This window comes from Halyomorpha halys, unplaced genomic scaffold, assembly GCF_000696795.3.
Source record: "Halyomorpha halys isolate HHAL.00 unplaced genomic scaffold, Hhal_1.1 Scaffold1678.1, whole genome shotgun sequence".
In the NCBI taxonomy this organism is placed as follows: Eukaryota; Metazoa; Arthropoda; class Insecta; order Hemiptera; family Pentatomidae; genus Halyomorpha; species Halyomorpha halys.
This window is the reverse complement of record NW_027112464.1, coordinates 25,915-45,297: the sequence shown is the minus strand read 5'-3', so window position 1 is coordinate 45,297 and position 19,383 is coordinate 25,915. Positions and strand designations below refer to the sequence as shown.

At 30.6% G+C, this 19,383-nt stretch overlaps 2 protein-coding genes across 2 annotated transcripts in view; one reads left to right on the top strand and one right to left on the bottom strand.

Annotated features, from left to right (window-relative positions):
- Positions 1-2,626, bottom strand: part of LOC106690360 (uncharacterized) — a 65,201-nt gene extending 62,575 nt beyond the window's left edge. Inside the window, exon 1 of the mRNA XM_014435774.2 lies at positions 2,546-2,626. The gene's annotated coding sequence lies outside the window, so the exon portion shown is untranslated. The remainder of the gene's footprint in view (positions 1-2,545) is intronic.
- Positions 2,627-11,730: 9,104 nt separating this feature from the next.
- The window catches only part of LOC106690359 (synaptic vesicle glycoprotein 2B), a gene marked incomplete at its 3' end in the record, with an annotated part of 15,483 nt that continues 7,830 nt past the window's right edge, over positions 11,731-19,383 (top strand). The window contains 4 exon segments of the mRNA XM_014435773.3: positions 11,731-11,863; positions 14,201-14,254; positions 17,161-17,322; positions 18,804-18,966. Of these exon segments, the coding sequence (XP_014291259.3) occupies positions 11,758-11,863; positions 14,201-14,254; positions 17,161-17,322; positions 18,804-18,966 (485 nt within the window).

The following is a 19,383-nucleotide window of genomic DNA, read 5'->3' as shown; positions in this document are numbered from 1 at the left end:
TAAAATAAATAAATATGGTTTTGTTTATTTATGTTCTTCTTTGCTGACCGCACCCCCCGACAAACTTCTTCAAGTATATAACTATATAACTATAACTATAAAACTAAATACCAACAATACTATTTACAATTATTTACAACGTAATTATATTATGGCGTTAACAAATAATATGCTAAAATAATTGTTTGCACTATATTGAAAAAAAAAAATATCTGAACTACAGAATACAGATATTAATTATTAATTACAAAATTATTGTGAAATTCTGTTTGATAGACAGGGAGTATCCCACATATTTTATAAAAAAATATACCTTAACCTAATAATAAATAAACCTTTGTTTATGAAAAGTGGGTTCTTCAATATCCGATAGAATGCCCCTCTTAAATTTACTTGTGTGGAATTCGGTCCAAGGGACGATAATAACCTCCTCTCTCTGACCCTCCTAACTAGCTTTCAACATGATATATATTTATTTAATATTTTATTAATTAATTATCTAGCTTCCTCAATTTTTAAATGATCTTTAAACTAGTTAAAGATCAGATCAAACATTTCCTATTGAAATAGATCATAGAATAAAAAACGGGGGAAAGAGTTATACTGTACCCGCAATACTTAATTTTTATAAGATAAAACGCTGCCGCGTTCACTTAGAAGTGAACAGGAGGCTACAGAAATCGACAGATGGGTATTCAATTTAACAATAGAAAATGGTTATTAATACTATTAGACATTAATTCATAGATAAATAAGGAGTGTTAAGGCACAAAGTAAGGCGCTTTGCTACGGACTCCAAGGATCTGGGTTCGAATCTAGCTGTAACAGATAATTATTTATTCCGTTACTCTAACCATGACTCAACCCTAGTGGTTCGGGAGCCCTCTACGATCTACTCAGCCAATATAAAGTGAGTTGATACCCATAATTGGTATCACGTGATCTGACGAGGGAAAATAATCACTAATAAATCATTCCCTTGCACAAGAACTACTAACCCTTCGTGGGTTGTAGTGGTTCATATTATGATTATAAATATCCTCTATAGGGTTGACTCACCGATACAGTAATAGAATAAATAATTATCATCCACAGCCGGATTCAAACCGGGCTCGTTCTAGTTAGTACAGCACCTTACTCACTAATCTATCCCCTTATTCTATTATAAGGACAATAAATAGTATATCATATAATAATAACCCTTTCGAGTAGTTTTTTAAACATGTATTAGAAAGAAGTTAGCTATCAAATTATTTCAGTTTGCTATAACTTTGTTTAAATATTGAATAAATTGTTTCAAAAATCAAGTTGAATGATTGCTTTTGTCATTTGCGATATAGATTAATTTTTTTTTAATTAATAAACTTAAAAATTAAAAATTATTATTAAAATTAAAAATAAAAATTAAAAATCTGGCGTTCGATCATGATTTTGACCAAATAACCACCAATTTAAAATTATTGGGTCCTAAAATAAGAGCATAGCTTTTTTCAATATTTCAATTTAATCCTCTCTGTGTTTATAAAATCATGTTTATTTCGTCAATAATATTTAAATATTCTAAAAAAATATTAGATGTTTTTATGCATCAGTTTAAAACGAGATTCCTTATCTTTAAGTGGCATTTTGCATGCTCAAAATGGAAGAGAAAAAAATTAATTTTCGTCATTTAAAGATTTTTTATTTCCGAAAAGGAAAATCCGCTGCACAGACCTAAAAATTTTGCCTTAGGAGAAAGCACCGTCCGTAATATGGTCTGCCGTTTCAGCTCCAGAAATTTTGACTTGGAAGACGCAAAGCGCTCGGGTCGTCTTTCGACTGTTGATGATGACGAAATTCAAGCATTGGTCATAGACAACCCTCACTCTACGACACGGGATATCGCAGAAACGCTAAACATATCTCATGCAAGTGTCTCAAATCATTTGTGTCTCATAATCGCAAAGGCATAGTTTTCTATCAAATTGAGAAATTATTGGAGTTTGGGTGGGATGTGATCCTCCACCCACCCTATTCACCAGACCTTGCCCCCACAGATTTCACTTATTTCGGGCCCTTCAAAACTCTCTTAATGGGAAACCCTTTAATTCGCTCGAGGACTGCAAAACGCACATAGAGGAGTTCATTGCACAAAAATCTGAGAAGTTCTAGGAAGACGGAATTTAAAAATTACCTGAAAGATGGCAACATGTAAACGCTACGAACTTATTTCACAACCTAATACTTGCCTACAAAGTACTGCACCCCTTGATGTATTATTGCAGTACAGATTTTATTTTATTCTTTTGTAATAAATAAATAAATATATTGTAAGTAATGTTTCTATGTAATTAGAGTTAGTTAAACCATTTCATTAATCTTAATATGCCTTTTGGTATATGATAATTATTTAAGAAAATAATAATTTAATAATATATGAATAATAAAATCGCGAAACGTTTCAAAATTGTTTATTCTTGTCTGAACCTATATATATAGACACACATAAATTATTTATATTCCATTATTCTTCTTTAGAAAATGGATACTTAAATATATAATTTACCTCGTATGTATACTGTGATGTAAAGTGTAATGTGTACATATTACGTACTGGGCCTACATGGAGAAGTCCACAACCTTTCGTGTCAAAGGCTGAGCGGAGACTGAAGCACAGCCAGTGTTGCCAGACTGCTCCAACCAAACTCACCCCCTCGACTTAAAATCCCACTTAGGAACAATAAAGTCAGACTTATAATTAAATTTAAATTAAAATATTTTAGAGAAAAGAGCTTGAGGATAATTGCGTTTTTAGAGGAAAATACTTTTTTTTTTTTTTAACGTAAAGAGTGGGACAGAGACAAATGTACTTTCTTCCCCTATTTTGTAAAGTTCTCGAGAAACAGGTTATAATGACTTTTGCCATTTGAAATAGTTAATATCTATCACACATGTGTGCGATGTGTGAAAAACGAGCCATCAATTTTATCCTATATCACAATCCTCGAAGAATGATGTTAAAATTGATAACCTATTGTTACGATTGCCATGGTGAAATAAAAACACTGGCGATATCTACGTAGACAAGGGGTGTTTCGGTTGTCATGGTTAAAACAAAACACGAGCGATATTTTCTGACGAGTGGGTTTTGTTTTTGTGAAGGTGACAGTTTGATTTTGAACACCTATGTTCAGACGAGTGGGTTTTGGTTTTGTAAAGGTGACAGTTTGATTTTTGAACATTTTACGATTGTTCAATGTGAAGTAATAGTTTAAAGGCCCTCTGTCTTTACTGTTTGAACCATAATAGTACCATCTGAGAAATGTCATCGTATGTGTTTTGTTTTTTTCAAACTAATGGTGTTCTACTACATTGGACGGTGATTAACACTAGAAGTGGGGATATAGTACAGTGACGTTTCTTCAACATGTCCTGAATAGGAGAGTTGTAGCAGGTGCCATCCTAAAACTTGTGGGGAAGGTGAGATGGAAAGGAAATTTCGGACAGTCTTATGTTCTGCCAGGAGTCCACCCAAGGACTACGTGGATTTTGAACTAAATTTTATTTTGTTTTTGAAGTTCCACTCCCAGTTGCCGACAGTTAAAGGAGCAGTGACCTACAACCTGGGAAACCCAACCTCATCCTGAAGACTGAAGCCCATACTGCTGCAGGACATTCTTTTATAATTTTTTAATAATTATAAAATTAATTGATAATCACACTAGCTCTATTTACTTATTATTATTCATTTTATTTATTCATTATTATTTTTTTTTTCTCTCTTTTCTTCGCTCTTCCCTCTTTCAAATTAACTTGTTTCTTTTTACTATTAGAAGACAATTGTTTGTTTTATTTAAGTGTACCAATATCATTATTTTTTGTTATTAATTTTACTTTCCTCTTTTATTAAGTAGCATTATTCTTATCTATTTATTTATTTTCTTTTTTTTTTTCTTTTAATAAGAACATTCTATGTAGTTAGGGGTGTCATTTGTATGACTATACACCCTCATAATCAACTGTTAAAAATATATATAATATAAGTTATATCAACCATCTAAGGCCCACCAGGCCGATCTGGTATAAAAATAAATTATTTTGTTTTTATTTTATATTCACTTTTATACTCTTTTGGATAATAATGTAAATATAGTTATTAAGGTGAAGCATTTAAGTTAAGGTTAAGTCAACCTATAAGTTTTAATTGTTTTATTAATTGATAAGAATTCTTTTTTTTTCCTTTTCATTCTGTGTACATATATTTCTTCTTATTATTAAACTTTTGTATATATAGTTCAGCTGTTCTTTCTCTGCTTTCAACTTGTTAATTTACTTATTTTTTTTTTGTTCTTGTTCACGGAATATTACGATAATTCAACAGGTGGGTAGGTAACACCCCTAGGTTTTCTGTTATCTACATGTAAAGGAATTCTCCAGTGGTCATAATTCAACAATTGTTTATATAGTGTTATATTTTAGTCATATTATGGGCATAATGCTTCGGGGTTTTCGTTATTTATAAGAAAAAATAACGTGGCGCTTAAGGAGTAATTTATTCTTTATTGTTTTGTCTTTTTTTTCCCTTTTCGATTATATTTATTTTTTTATTTTCCTTTAACTCACCCTCTTCTCCGCTGAGCGTGGGCAAGTACCTATAAACGATAAATATATAACTAAGGATAAATCAAAATTCCTCGTTATACTATACTCTTTGCCATAAACCTGTAGATTCTTACTTTAAATTATTCTCTAATAATTCTTCATTGAACTGTTTCCATTACGTAGGAATATTCCTGGACAGACGACTAACGAGTATTCTCATAGAACACTGATAAGACAGGAAACTGTTCGTCGATATTGATTATTAATAGACAAAAAGTTTAACCTTCCAATTATTAATAATCGACTCATTCACATGACTATAATATGGCCTATTCGGACTTAACCTTCCATCGATCTATAGTTCGATTTTAACACGGATGGACTCGCGTGAGATCCTGCCTACGCCATAAAAGAACACAAAAATGAATGTTTTGCATCTTCGGAACACCCGCCATTTTGTATTCTCCCTAATTATGGTTGGCAGAATAATCAATTTTGACTCTTAACTTTGTTTATTTTTCATTAAGGTTGTCAAAAATTGTGGTGAAATAACTGACTTTTTTTCTCTTCTTGAGCTCTTGTACTACGAGTATAAGGTACGTTCGTTAACGTTTTGTTAAGGAGAGATTCACGTCTGAAGATTTTCATTGCTCCTTCACTAATGCCTCTGAATTATTAATAACTATCCATATTACACTAGAATATCTAAAATGCACTCTGAATTAAATATAGACACCGTACATGATCACAAACATAAACTGAAACATTTCTTTCAGCCTTACTCCAACTCATTAAACCCTCTAGAAACAAAAATAAAAAATACACTAAAATCACAACCTGTAGATATAAATACAAAATATGTAACAACATATTAATCTAATGAGGTGTAAATAGTTGACCGTAAATTAATATGTGGAGAAGATGGCCGGTGTGTGTGGTCAACAAAAAAACAAAATGAATTATTTATTTGTGCCGACGTTTCGACCTAATTTTCAGGTCTTCATCAGGGCTATAAAAACAAAAATACAACAACCATCATCTCGAAAGAAAACAAATAAAAATAAATAAATATTTTCCTCTCTGAATAATGTTGGTCTTTTTGTTTTTATAGGCCTGATGAAGACCTGAAAATTAGGTCGAAATGTCGGCACAAATAAATAATTCTTTTGTTTATTTGTTTTGCTGACCGCATCTTCTCCTCTTTTATATCTACGGTCAACTACCTTCACCTCTTTAGGTGTTTTATTTTAATTCAATAATTTTTTTGTTTTGTTTTTTCTTCAGTTTGTTTTACCATAATGTAGAATAGAGTAATAATGTAAAATTTAATTAGTATCAAGAAAATTGTATTTTATGAGGGGCATCCCAAAAAAAAATATGGTAAATATTGCATATTATATATTTATGAAATAAAAAAATATGTATAATAGAAAAGTTTTTACATAAAAGTCACTGTTTTCCAGATATTTCAGGTACGGTTGACACCTTGGAATAACTCAACTACACACAATAACAGTATATATTTTTAGGGGTATCTTCCTCATCATGCAGAATATTGCAGACAGTAAAGGATTGAACTGACGTTCTTCAAGAGGTCTACAAAAATCAAGTAATGTCAATTATATATTATTTTGAGTTTGAATTAATAAGATATAAATAAGGAGTTTATTCAACAATATTTAGGATATAGAAAAAAAAAAACGATTTCACCACTATTCCACAACGACTATAATGAAATAATAGAGGTATTCATGATCTTTAGTTATAGATGTAAATGTGTTAAGTAGAGAAATATTTCCTTCTTTTAATTTGCCAAAACAATAAAACATTTAACATACTCGTGAGTCCTTTAATATATAAGGGGTATTCATGATGTTGTGTTAAATGTTATATGTTTTACCATATTAAATGTTATAACTATAGGATTGTGAGCAGCCCTATTTGAAGTCATGTTAAACGTTAAATGCATAAGAGCCCCTAGCGGATTTTCTCAGCAACTTGTTGTATAAGCCTTTATGTTTATAACCTTCATTCCAGACCCTCATGTTATTGTTTACTTCAGTTTTGATTTAAGTAATTAATTAAAACATGCCTAGAGTGAGTGAAAAGTGGAATTTGTGTGAAAGTTTAGCTTATGAGTGTCTTATTGATCTTCAAACTTGTGAAGAAGAGAATGAAGATGAGCTAATTGACAACTGTATTGAAAGTCACAACAACTAATATGGCGGCGATCTCAACTGGTCTATTGTGTGACGTCATTCTCGATTTAACTGACCAAGTAACAGACTCTCAGCCATGTTAAATGTTATTTCGTTTTACCACGGGAAAAGAAGCCAATTTTTTTCGATTTAACACGAGTTTTTCCATTTAACACGCTTTAACATAGATCATGAATACCCCTATAGTCTGCTAAATGGTGAATCAGCAACTGAGCACCACTTTAATGTTGTCGAAAGAACTTAAAGTACTCGAAAGAACTGCTCACAATCCTGTAGTAATAATGGAAGGAAATATTATAAAACAAGTAAATTAAAGATCATGATTACCCCCAATATACAAAGACTGTTCTGAAATGAGTAAGGATTAATTTCCACTCAAGGTGAATTAGTAAGTGAACGCTGTATGATGCGCGAACCACTCGATATTTTGTATGACTGTGAAATATAAAAGGCCTGAGACACTCTTTATAAAATATTATTTGCTTTATTAAAATATTCTCCCCCACGGTTTCGACGCCATTGTCTGCATACCAAAAAAAGACATAAATTTCAAGTCACCTTACATGTATTTTGATTTATTCAAATAATCTTTACACAGATGACAGAACTATATTTGCTTTTTTCTTTCCCTTGTTACATAATTCTGTATTTATTTATATAGTATTTTTTTTATTAGCTTTTCACTGATGTAATTTATATAGATGTTAGATAAAGAAGTCTATTTACTGCTAGTTATTTCTAGTATTACATCACTGTTGAGAATATCCAACTACCTTGAATATATTTATATACTTTTTATTTATTACTAGGAGTAATATCTGTCCGCCCATCGGCACACAGTGGTGGAAAAAAATCTAAATAGTTTAAATCTTCTGTAATTCTCATGGATTTCTATCTTACTCAAGGTGCCGAATTGAATAGAATGCATTTTATTTATTCTTTTTAATTTTTATAATATTTCCCGATGTAAAAATATAAATCTTAATTTTTCCATCATGAAAATGATTTCTTTTTCCTATAAATAAAATGTTATTCTCATTCATAGTAGTTAATTTGATTATTATTTTCACTTTTTTTTTTTTTTGTAACATTTTCCAAAAAGACCCCTGACTTCATACGTCTCAATACGTATATTAACGCCATATTTTATAATTAATGTGAGTTGTATTGTAAATAGTATTTAATTTAGTTACATTTATTTTTATTTATATTATTTTCATTGGATTCAGTCATTTGAGAAGAAAACTGTGTATATAGGCCCATCTGGACATACGGAGTTGAGCTTTGGGGCTCCACTAAACCTTCGAATTCCTCTCGTATCCAATCTTTACAATCCAAAATCCTTCGTAAACTCCTCAATGCTCCTTCTTTTGTTACTAATAAAACCATCCATAAAGACCTAAATGTTCCTTATGTAACCGATCAAGCCCGAACCCGATATTATTCCTTCCATAATAAACTCCCTAACCACCCAAACCCACTAGTTTCTAACCTTGCTTCCTCTTCCATTCCTGACAATCCTCCGAAGCGCCTGAAAAGAAGATGGCCTCGTGACCTTATATTGTAAACTGTTTTTAGAGTTCTACTACTGGGTAGTTTCTCTACATCCTGTATCATATCATTATGTCACTATGATCAAATTTACTTGTATTTTTTTACACAGTTGTAAATATCAATAAATAAATTTTTAAAAAAATATTTTGTGTTAGGGAGGCAGTTGCTAGGGTTGTTAAACCATTGCTAAGGCGTCGCCTAGCAACAGGCCGACCATCTTCATTTTTAAATCATTTCCTGCTAATTAGTGGCCATGATAGTTTCTACCAGCCCTGTCTGCGTTCAGTTTGTATTATTTATTGGACTTTTTGAGTGTTTAAGCTAACATTACAGTCCGGAACCAGACCTTTTCTATGTTTCTGGCCTTTAAGTGCAATATGAGTTGTTGTTAATTAATCTGCTCACATAATTCATTAAAATAACTAGAACCTGTCAGCCCTCAATAAGCGCAAGTGTAGCCATCTTGGCTTTTGGATATTTGGTCTATCGATGAGCCACTACACCAACCTTGGACCACTCCAGCGGTGTATTTAGCTACAGAGCTGCGACCTACCCATCTCGACAAGCGAAATATCTTCATCTGACCTTTCGTCGAACAGTATTTATTTTATATTGTCTTTTTGTAAATTTATTTATCTAATTTTATTTCATCTTAAAGGCCTTTTTATTTTCATTGTTTTATTCATCTTTTGTTTGTTTTACGTTTAAGTTTTTCAAATGTTTAAATTGACGATATAAATGTTCATATCCAAACCACCAAAGTGTTTATTCTTTTTAAAGCCTTTCAACAAAAAGACTTAGTCATTTTGAGGTGGCTTTAACAACGTCAATGGAACTTACCATTCTTTGGGATGGCTGTCAAAGAACTCTTGAACTGTAATTTCAACTTCCGCAAAATTATTAATATTTTTCCCCTTGAAGGAAATTTGCCATGGATCGTAACAAGTAGTAATCCGATGGTGCAAGGTCTGGACTACGTGGTGAATGAGGCAGAAGTTCGAACCCATGAATCTTTTAAACTTTTCTTTCGTTCGACGTAAAGTGATTGCTGAGAAGTTCGTGAGGGATCTATCTACTGCTCTCTTTCCCTATGGAGAGTAGATGGCGACTAACAGTATCTTTCGATATACCACACTCCCTGGCAAGTTAGTAGACGGATTAGACTGAACAGCTTCCAGCAGGACCTCAACAATATCCATTAATGGTCGCCCGAAACCCTTCTTCTTTCCAATGACGTACCTCCGTCACGTAGTGCGCTAGTCAAGGCCACCTTCACCTTCATCAAAAATCTCACTATATGAACCTTGTAATTATTCTTAGGAGACATATGTCCCAGAATAAAGTTATTTTTTCATTCATTCATTCATATTTAATAATTCCATGAGTTGCTTCAGCGGCTGTGAATTTTTTGTTCTAGTAACGCCTTAAAAATACGAGAATTTTTTAGAATACTGTCATGTTTCTTCTTTGAAAAAAATAATTAAACAGAGGCCTTTTTTAATAAAGTCAATGGGATTAAACAAGCTTAGAGAATGCACTAAAGTGATTATAAAAGTATTAAATAGGATTGAAATATTTACAGTCCTTTGAAATCTTGAATCTGATAAAACAATACTTTTTTTTTTTATACACCCCATCATTATTATTATATGAGGAGTTAATACAACCTAATAATGTGAAAGCAATTTTTAGGTTGTTCCCTTTGAAAACGACTTAAGGTCCGTTATTAAAAAGTTGAGAGTAAACTTGAATCATTGAAGTTGGTGTTATTATTAATATGCGTGCTATGTTGAATAAAAAATTAACTTTTAGAGTTAATTAACAAGATTTGGAACAATTTATTTGCACCAAATCGATAAAATTTAAAAATAAATAATCTCAAACTTAAGTTAATTCTTGAATCCAAAGATTGGGGAAATTCTTAAATTAATTAATACACGAAGAGGACAAATATTTATCTGTTGGCAGTTCTAAAACAACGCAAACTGAAAACAAACGTGAGAATGCAACTTTGATTCGCAAATTCAGGCCAACTTATCCCAGCCAATCCAAATAACCCTTCCACACGCGTGCGCATGTGCGATTTTATCCTTGCTTTCAAACGTGTAGAGGCACCTTCATACCATAACCTTTTCGCTAGGATACGCCATTTAGCAGTTAGAGGCGAAAAACAATATAATTCGTTTCTTTATCAAATTACTAAGTGTCCCAAAACCTCAAGAAATACATTTCAGTTTTAACTGATAGGAACTATTATTTTTTTTATTATTATTTGTACATGTTTGCACTATAGACTGGATTTTATGCATCGGATTCCTGTTGTAAGTGAAAGATTGTGATGCGGCCATCGCTCCAATAATCCCAGATAAAAATCTGTCTGTTATAACCAATCTTTTTTTTTTTTTTTTTAAATCTCAATAATAAAGTAAATTCCAATAAATCCCACCAAATCACATTTACCCTTCGTCTTGCCTTACAGTATCTTTTAATAATACCCCACTTATTCCTGTTGAACAGATCCGTTCCTTAGAACTAAATCTGGACAAACGACTGACATGGAATCCTCATACAAGACTGAAAAGACAGGAAACTGCTCGTCGATTCCGACTATTATAACATTTAGTAGACAAACGGTCCAAACTTCCAATCCATTACAAAAGACTGATCTACATGACTATTATAAGCCATATTTGGACATACGGAGTTGAGCTATAGGGCTCCACTAAACCTTCTAATTCCTCTCGAATCCAATCCTTACAGTCCAAAATCCTTAATGCTCCTTACTTTGTCACAAATCAAATCATCTATCAGGACCTCAATGTCCCATATGTTGCCGATTTGGCCGGAACCAGATACCAATCCTTCCATAATAAACTTCCTAACCACCCAAACCAACTCGTTTCTAACCTGGCTTCTCCTTCACTACCTAATAATCCTCCTAGACGTCTGAAAAGAAGATGGCCTCGAAATCTTCCCCTTTAGAAGAGTTTTTGAAGTTCTATCAATGGGTAGATTCTCCACATGTTTTTATCATGTCATAATATAACTTACAGCAAATTTACTTGATGTGTATATATGTATACAGTTGTAAATATCAATAAATAAGTTATTAAAAAAAAAAAAAAAAATCTCAATAAAGAAAAATACCCTTAAGTGAGCTTGAGCTTACAGTTTCAAAAATTCTTGATTATAGGACTCTTCATAAATTACTAATTTAATAAACTAGTTAGAGAACTAATAATAGAAAAGGTTGACGAAGCAGCCATAAAATAAGCCACCTGATGTTATAGCAAACAATTATGACTTTTAGATAATTTGTTACGATTATGCAACCATTACCTTCTTATCGAGCAAACTCGGAAGAAGAATAAAACATTTGTACGCGTGACTTTCTCTATACAAGATGGAGGAAACTGCAGACGATATTAACCAGAGCAAGAAAACGCTGCCCGAAGTCGTCATAGTCAGAGATGTCGTTGTTCAAGATTCCGAAAGTCTACAAAGGGCAAGTAATGACTATATGTTATTATATATTATATATGAATATATAAACATATTAATTACAATAATCGCCTAAGGTTTCAACATATTATTTACTAGTTTATGTATTAGTAAGGCTTTTTTTTTTTACATATTTTACTAAAAATTTGATTGTTTGAAGTTTTAAAAAAAGGTTTTCTTTTACACCCCCAGTAATGCTAAGCAATGACTTGATTTATTAAAACTATATGATTGGTAATATATAAGCGAAAAAAGTATAAATGAAAATTAAAAAATACTTTTTTGTATGGATTTATTTAAAATGTGATAAAAAAAAATGAGACCACCATCAAAATTTGAAATATACAAATTTCTACTATTAATTATTAATTAATGATCAATTTCTACTATTAATGATTCATACAATAAATGTTATGTATTTCTAATTCCAACGATAATCTATTATAAGGGTATTCATGATATTGTGTTAAATGTAAAATGTTATAAGTATAGAATCATGAGCAGCTCTATTTAAAGTCATGTTAAATGTATAAGAGCTCCTAGCGGATTTTCTTAGTAACTTGTTTAGTAACCTTTCCTTCCAAAACTTCATGTGTTTGTTTACTCCTAAGTTTTGATTACAGTAAATTATTACAAGATGCCTAAAGTGAGTGAAAAGTAGAAATGTGAAGATTTGGCTACTGATTGTCTTGTTTAAGCTCAGCTGGTCTGTTGCGTGACGTCATTCTCTATTTAACAGACCTAGTAACAGACTCTCAACCATGTTATATGTTATATCGTTTTAACATGCTAAAATAAGGAAATATTTCTCCTTTTAACATAACTTTTTCCATTTAACATGTTAAACTAATGATCATGAATACCCCTTATGAACACTTTCATAGGCATTAGATTACCCGATATTGAAACTGTAAAATTTTCCATTTTCGATTTCTACGGTGAATTACAGTAACTTAACGATAGATCGAGAAGTTAAAAATTTCTTTTGAAATTTTTTTTTTCATGCTCAATTTTTATTTGAAAACAAAAATGTTATTACTAGATATGTTTTCTCAATAAAAGTAACTTTTACCCCAGTTCGGATTACTGGAGTGTTCCGATTACACTATACTATAATATAATATATAATTAAAATATTGCTCTTCCTAGTCCAATGTTCAAAATATTGGGATACCAATACATCTTTGCCTTACATTACTAACAAGTTCAATTAAAGCATATTTACATCACAAAAATCTAAAAAAAAAAATTGGGCCAGAGATGGGTAAAATTAGCTATAGTTGAAAATAATAGTTGAAATTGTAATGGATATGACCCTTATTCATGAATGAATCATTGATAAATAAATATTGTATCCATGGCAACTTTACCTATTAGTTTCAACTAAAGCTAATTTTTGCCCAACAGTGGGTACGGCCAACACACAATTTTCACTCATTTGTATACAAAATCCAAGTCCAAGTTAAGTCATAAAAAAATTTCATTACTTCTTTAAGTACCCTACGTTTCGGCCACTTTCTTTAAAAGACGTGAGAGCCCGATCTCTTCCGATCGCATTCAAATGTTGTTAACAATTTTTGACCATTTACTTCGAAATTAAAGGTTGTTTAGATGAATCTTTCTTGAAAATTCTGACCTTAAAAGCAGAAACTTTTTTTGTCACTTTTTATAACCGATTTTAATCTTTTCTAAGATTTTTTTCAAAAATGGCTCTAACAATTTTAACTGAGCCTAAGAACTAATAAAATAGATGAATATAGAAATTATAACAGAATGTCCTGCAGCCTTTAGTCTTCGGGATGAGAGTCGATTTCCCAAGTTGTAAGTTATTGTTCATTAAACTGTTAGTAATTGGGAGTAAAATTTCATGAACCGTTTTTTGATGAAGTCAATTAATTTCATTTGTAGTTCGCAATGCATTAGCCTATTTCTTACAAACCAAGAGGCATCCATTGCAATTCTTAAGATCTTATTTTGAAACGATAAAAATTTTTATCACCTTTCACATATGTTGGTTCATAAAGAATACGTTTTCACCAACTAAAGAATACTACTAAAACATAAAAGAAACTTTTGTATAGCAGTTAACCTGAATATTACTAGCCATGAACAACTGCTTTGAATCTAAATGGATAGTCAGAGAACTAACAATCTATAACGAGAGAAGATACTAAATATTCATACAGCTTTAACTTATGAAATAATATTAAAAAGACTATGTTTATTTTATTTCTTTGTCATTTACCAAATTATACTAAAGCTTTAAAGTATTAAAATATTTCACTCGAGAAATAAATCAAAGAAATATTTTATGAAAAGAGTAAAAGCATATACCCTTTTTTCAGGGTCAAATAGTACTTATTCATCAGCAGACTTGGAAACAGCAATAACAAAAACTGGTAAGTGTGTTTTTTTTTAACTAAAAGTTCAAATTAAATATTATTAATATATTGTAATTTCTTAACTAAATAATTTCAATATAATTAGTATACTGATTCAATTTATTAACTGGACCAGTTCAATATTATTGAAGTCAAGAAACAGCATTGACAATGAGATTTTAAAGAATCAGGATTTTGAATATACCAGTATATTGTAATATCCTCTATTGTATGAGTAAATAGTTATATTTTATATATAAATGATTTTTAGTATCCTTTGTGTTATGTATTGTTTCAATGTTGTTCATTTGCTTTGTTAAACTAAAAAGAAAGCTTAACAATTTTTTTCAGTCAAATATGGAGTGGAAAGATCGTTATTCAAAACAAAGATGGCGGGGCGTGTCTTGCCAAAGTCGTTGGATGTTGAGCAGATTCAAATACTTTAAACTTCATTTAACTTTCCATCATAATTGTAGTTACAGTAAATTTAAAGAAAAATAGAAGTCAAGAATAAGTGTTAAAGAATAATGTTCATAAATAAAATCATATGCAAAAATTCAAAACTGTTGTGCTACAATCGATGTTCACATTGAACATCGAGAGAAAGGTCATGGTTGGTGAAAGCTTTCATTGCTTAGGCCTGGGCGGGGAATGTTGTTTCCTGGATGAGGAGGTTCTTATCATCTTTTGTCTAACTCAAGGGAGACATCTTGAAAAAGAAGACATCGAAGAGTCACCCAAGAAGATTAAGGAACTCTTTGTTTTGGATCGCCAGAGAATGATATGTGTGAAAACATTTAGAGGACAAATTAGTACAAGAGCCCAAGAGGAGAAAAAAGGCAGTTATCTCACCCCAATCTTTGATTACTTAATTGAAAACTATTTATAATTACTAGTCAAAATTGATGAGTCTGCCAAGTATAAGTAGGAGGAATAAAAAATTGCGGTTGTTCTAAACGTTAAAAATAATTAATTTTTTATTTGGAGCTCTATATCTTTACAACTACCAACAACAATAGAAAATCTAAGAGAGCTTCATTTAAAGAAGAGTAATTTTGCTAAAATGTAAGCCCTAATGGAGCTATTTACGTTCAATATTTCTCAAGAGGTAGCCTTTTAAAAAGCAACATTTCATAAAAATGTTTTATGAGTAGTTAGTTAATTTATTTTGAGAAATCTATATCTGAGGACCTACGTGTCGTAAAGATGTCTATTAGCACTCAAATTAAAGCTCGTTTAATGGGCTATGAAGTTGTTTATGATGTTTATTTTCGTTGGAGTAGTAGTTTTCATGAAACTTGCTAAAATAAATGGATTTATAGTTATTCAGACAAATTTTCATTTGCCAAATTTATATTCACATCAAATAAAAACTACTACCCCTATGAAGATAAGTGTAATAAACTACTTCATAGTAAGTTAAATTTTCTTTATTTTGGCAGACGTATGTGCGTCTTATAGGTTTAGAGATGTATTTTTCAAAAATCCAACATTTTATAGGAACAACTAAAAATTAACATTTTGTGAGTTTTTTTTGTGAAATATAAATAAAATACTGTATGTCTTATGGTTTCTGAAATAACGTTTTTCATAAATCAAACTTATTGTCGGAACAACTATATTTTCATGAAATATTGCTTTTTAAAAGGCTATATCTCGAGAACTATTGGACATAAATAGCTCAATTAGAAAATTTACTCTTCTTTAAATAATATACTTTTCGATTTTCTAGTTTTGTTGTTAATTTTTAAGATATAGAGTTCCAAATGAAAAATTAATGTTTTTTTTAAGTTTTTGAAGTAGCCGCCATTTTTTATTCCTCCTACCTATACTTGGCAGACTTATCAACTAATGATACATAGTTTTCATTAAAGTAATAAAACATTGGGGTGAGATAAAAATATTGCCATATTTTTCTTCCTGGCCCTTGTACTAAATGCTTTGTTAACAGTCAGTGTTTGTTTGCTGAGAGATAGCTCACATTAAGTGTTAGTTCATTGAGAAAGAAGACTAAGAAAATCTTTCATCATCAAAAGAAGATTCTATAAATTGGTTAGTGTTCTAGAGCATATAATTGTTATTAGTGGAAAAATATCTGTCCTGATTGCCTAGAAACCCGCCCTGAGATTAAGAGTTTATAATATTATGAATATAATAAAATTAAAATTCTCCTATCTGTTTAATATTAATGCTTTTACTTTGAACCTAAGCTATCTTTTAGATATGAGTATAAGTTAAAACTATCAATTTTGCTTTTTTTATAGCATTGAAATTTTTGATTATTACAATATGTTTGAAGAATTAAAATAATCATTGGACTATTTAATATTAATCTGTGTAATGAAGAAGTTGATAAGTTGAATTATCAAGAAAATGGATTTTATAGATCGTAGGGTAGCTTAGGGTCCTTCAAAATTCAAATAACAAAAACAGAAAAAATCCTAAAATGAATTAATTCAACATTAAGTGGCTGAAATTTAAGAAAACAATTGGTAACTCAATTCAAATAGCTAGTTCATGGAAATGATTTAATAACAAAAATTTAATGATTTAAGTGGTAATCACAAATTTTAAAATCGCTTTACAGAAAGTGGAACTTAACAAGTCATCAACTTCTTCATAGTAGGTATAGAAATAATATTTTTAATATTAGTAACATCAACCAAGAAGATAAGAAGAAATGTATAAAATATGCTAATCGGATATATGTTCACCAAAATATGATGAAAATTAAGATTAAGATATAAAGGTTTTTTAAAAAATTAATATTAGATGGCATGTCTATTTAAGTCTGGTATGCAAACTGAAACGTAAAATATTCTGTTGTAAATTAAAATCAATGAATTAATCTTGTCTATAATTTAAATAAAAATAGAAATAAACTTTTTGAATATTTCTTAAAAACATAAAAGGTACTTTTACAGGGTGCGGAAAGTTCAACCTTGCCTTGCTACTCCTCTCATTTCCTGCTTCATGCACCAGTGGCTTCGACTCAGGTTCGATGTCCTTTCTGATTCCAGCAGCTTCGGTTGATTTAGGCCTCACGCCATATGAAAGGGCTCTTCTACAATCTTCATGCTATGCAGGTAGAAACAAGAAGAAGTCAATTTCAAAATGGAATTATATATATCTAAACTAGCAAATATGTTTTTTTTTCAAATATAAGAAATCTTTCAGGTCCAATTAAAAAAAAAAACATTATCAAGCCAAATTTTAACACAAAATACACTAAAAAAACTTCAATTTGAAATTTTCATACTCGTTTTTGTGACCAAAAACATCCCGCGACAATGAAGCTCAAATAGTCAAATCAATGGTAAAATTAACTACAGAAAATCCTTTAATACTGAATTACTGTTTGATTATTAATTTGAAAATCTCATTTCAGAAGGATAAAAAAAATTAATCTAAATAAAATGAATGAAAAAAAAAATTAACGAAAGAACATTAATAATATCCAGCCATATTTCATGAAAGAAATAAGAGTGGAACTAAAGACCAACATCATATTCAGAATTTAAGATCTGCTATGACAGTCAGGATCATAGAACTCATAAAATATTTCAATGTCTGTCTTCAATTAGTTATGTTTTCTTTGTCCATGGAAATATGAAATATTCTACAGCATGTTTCTTATTAAAAATTAATTGAAACAATTTTTGAAGTTTTCGACTCAGACTTGAATATAATAAAAACAATTTTTCCTGAGATATATGGTAGTAGCCATGACAATGAGAATCACAGTCCATGGCCATTAGAACAATTGTAAAAGATTGGAATATAATAAATTCATTTGGTGTATTAATCCATGAAAAACATTTTACTTAAGTGGGATTTGAAAATTACCTTTTGCATGAGAATCTCATTGCAAACTCATAATTTTTATTGGTACTCACATTATTCCTTGAGTCTGAAAGGTTAACCGTACTGGTACTGGTACAAGAGAAGAAACAAATCTGACAAATGGGCCTGTTGGTCCATTTTGCCAACCCCAAAAAAGATCAATGGAGTAATAAATATACTACTTACTATTCTTCCATCTCGAGCGATTAATTTTGGATTTCATTCGGTTATCCAAAAGGGACGGCGGTTCAATGAAGGAACCCTTATATTCTAGGATTCCATCAGAACCCAGAAGACATTACTTCAGTAACACATACCTGTCACAGTTTGCTTAGTAGTGTAGAGCATCTAATGGGACCTGTCCACATAAATGACAAGTTTCATCATTTACTAATCCACAAATCTTCAAATGTCTCTTAAAATAACTTGTGAGTACTTCTATTAGTGATCAGAGTTCATTCGGCTAACACATAACGAGAGAAGAGAAACAACTTAACTGTTCAAATGGCAGTTGTCGAACTTGCAAGATATTTAATCATGAGTTACAGTTGAAATAAACTAAATATTCTCTAAATGGACCAATTTAATGTTATATTATTAAATATATTTGGTATTTATATGACTAAAATCATTTGTAGTTTGGCATTTTGAACATTGGTAATACATTCTAAAATATCAAAAGTTTACTGAAATTTATAAATAATTGATTATTTTTCATTTCCAGGTATGATATTGTCTGGATTGTTATGGGGATCCTTGTCCGATGCTTTTGGCAGGAAGAAACTTCTAGTGCTTGGGTTTCTCTTGGATGCGCTCATGAACGTCTTGGCTGGAGCATTTCCAATCCTATCACTAATGATTCTCTTCAAGTTTCTAGCAGGCTTCATGTTCGTATATAATAACTTTAATAGGTTCAAATAATATATTTAGATATTAAACAACTAATAAATAATAAATGTACTTATTTAAATGGTTAATTATTGCATAAGTATAATGTTTAAATTAGTATCCACAATATTCTAGAAATAAAATAACTTTTAAAGAGATATATTAAAATCTGTTTAATATGATTCAATACTTTGTAATGAAGCACTGTTTTTAGAACAATGGTTGAACAAAAAGGTGATTTTTTCAAGATAACGCTCAACTGCCCGATTTTTTCCAAATTAAGAGTACCCTCTTTATGAGTCTGGGTGGACCTAAGGAGGGCTCCATAACCCACAGAATTGACTCACAGCTACAGTGTAACAGAAAATAACTAATAAATTTATATATTAAAAGTAATAAATAAATATATAAAAAAA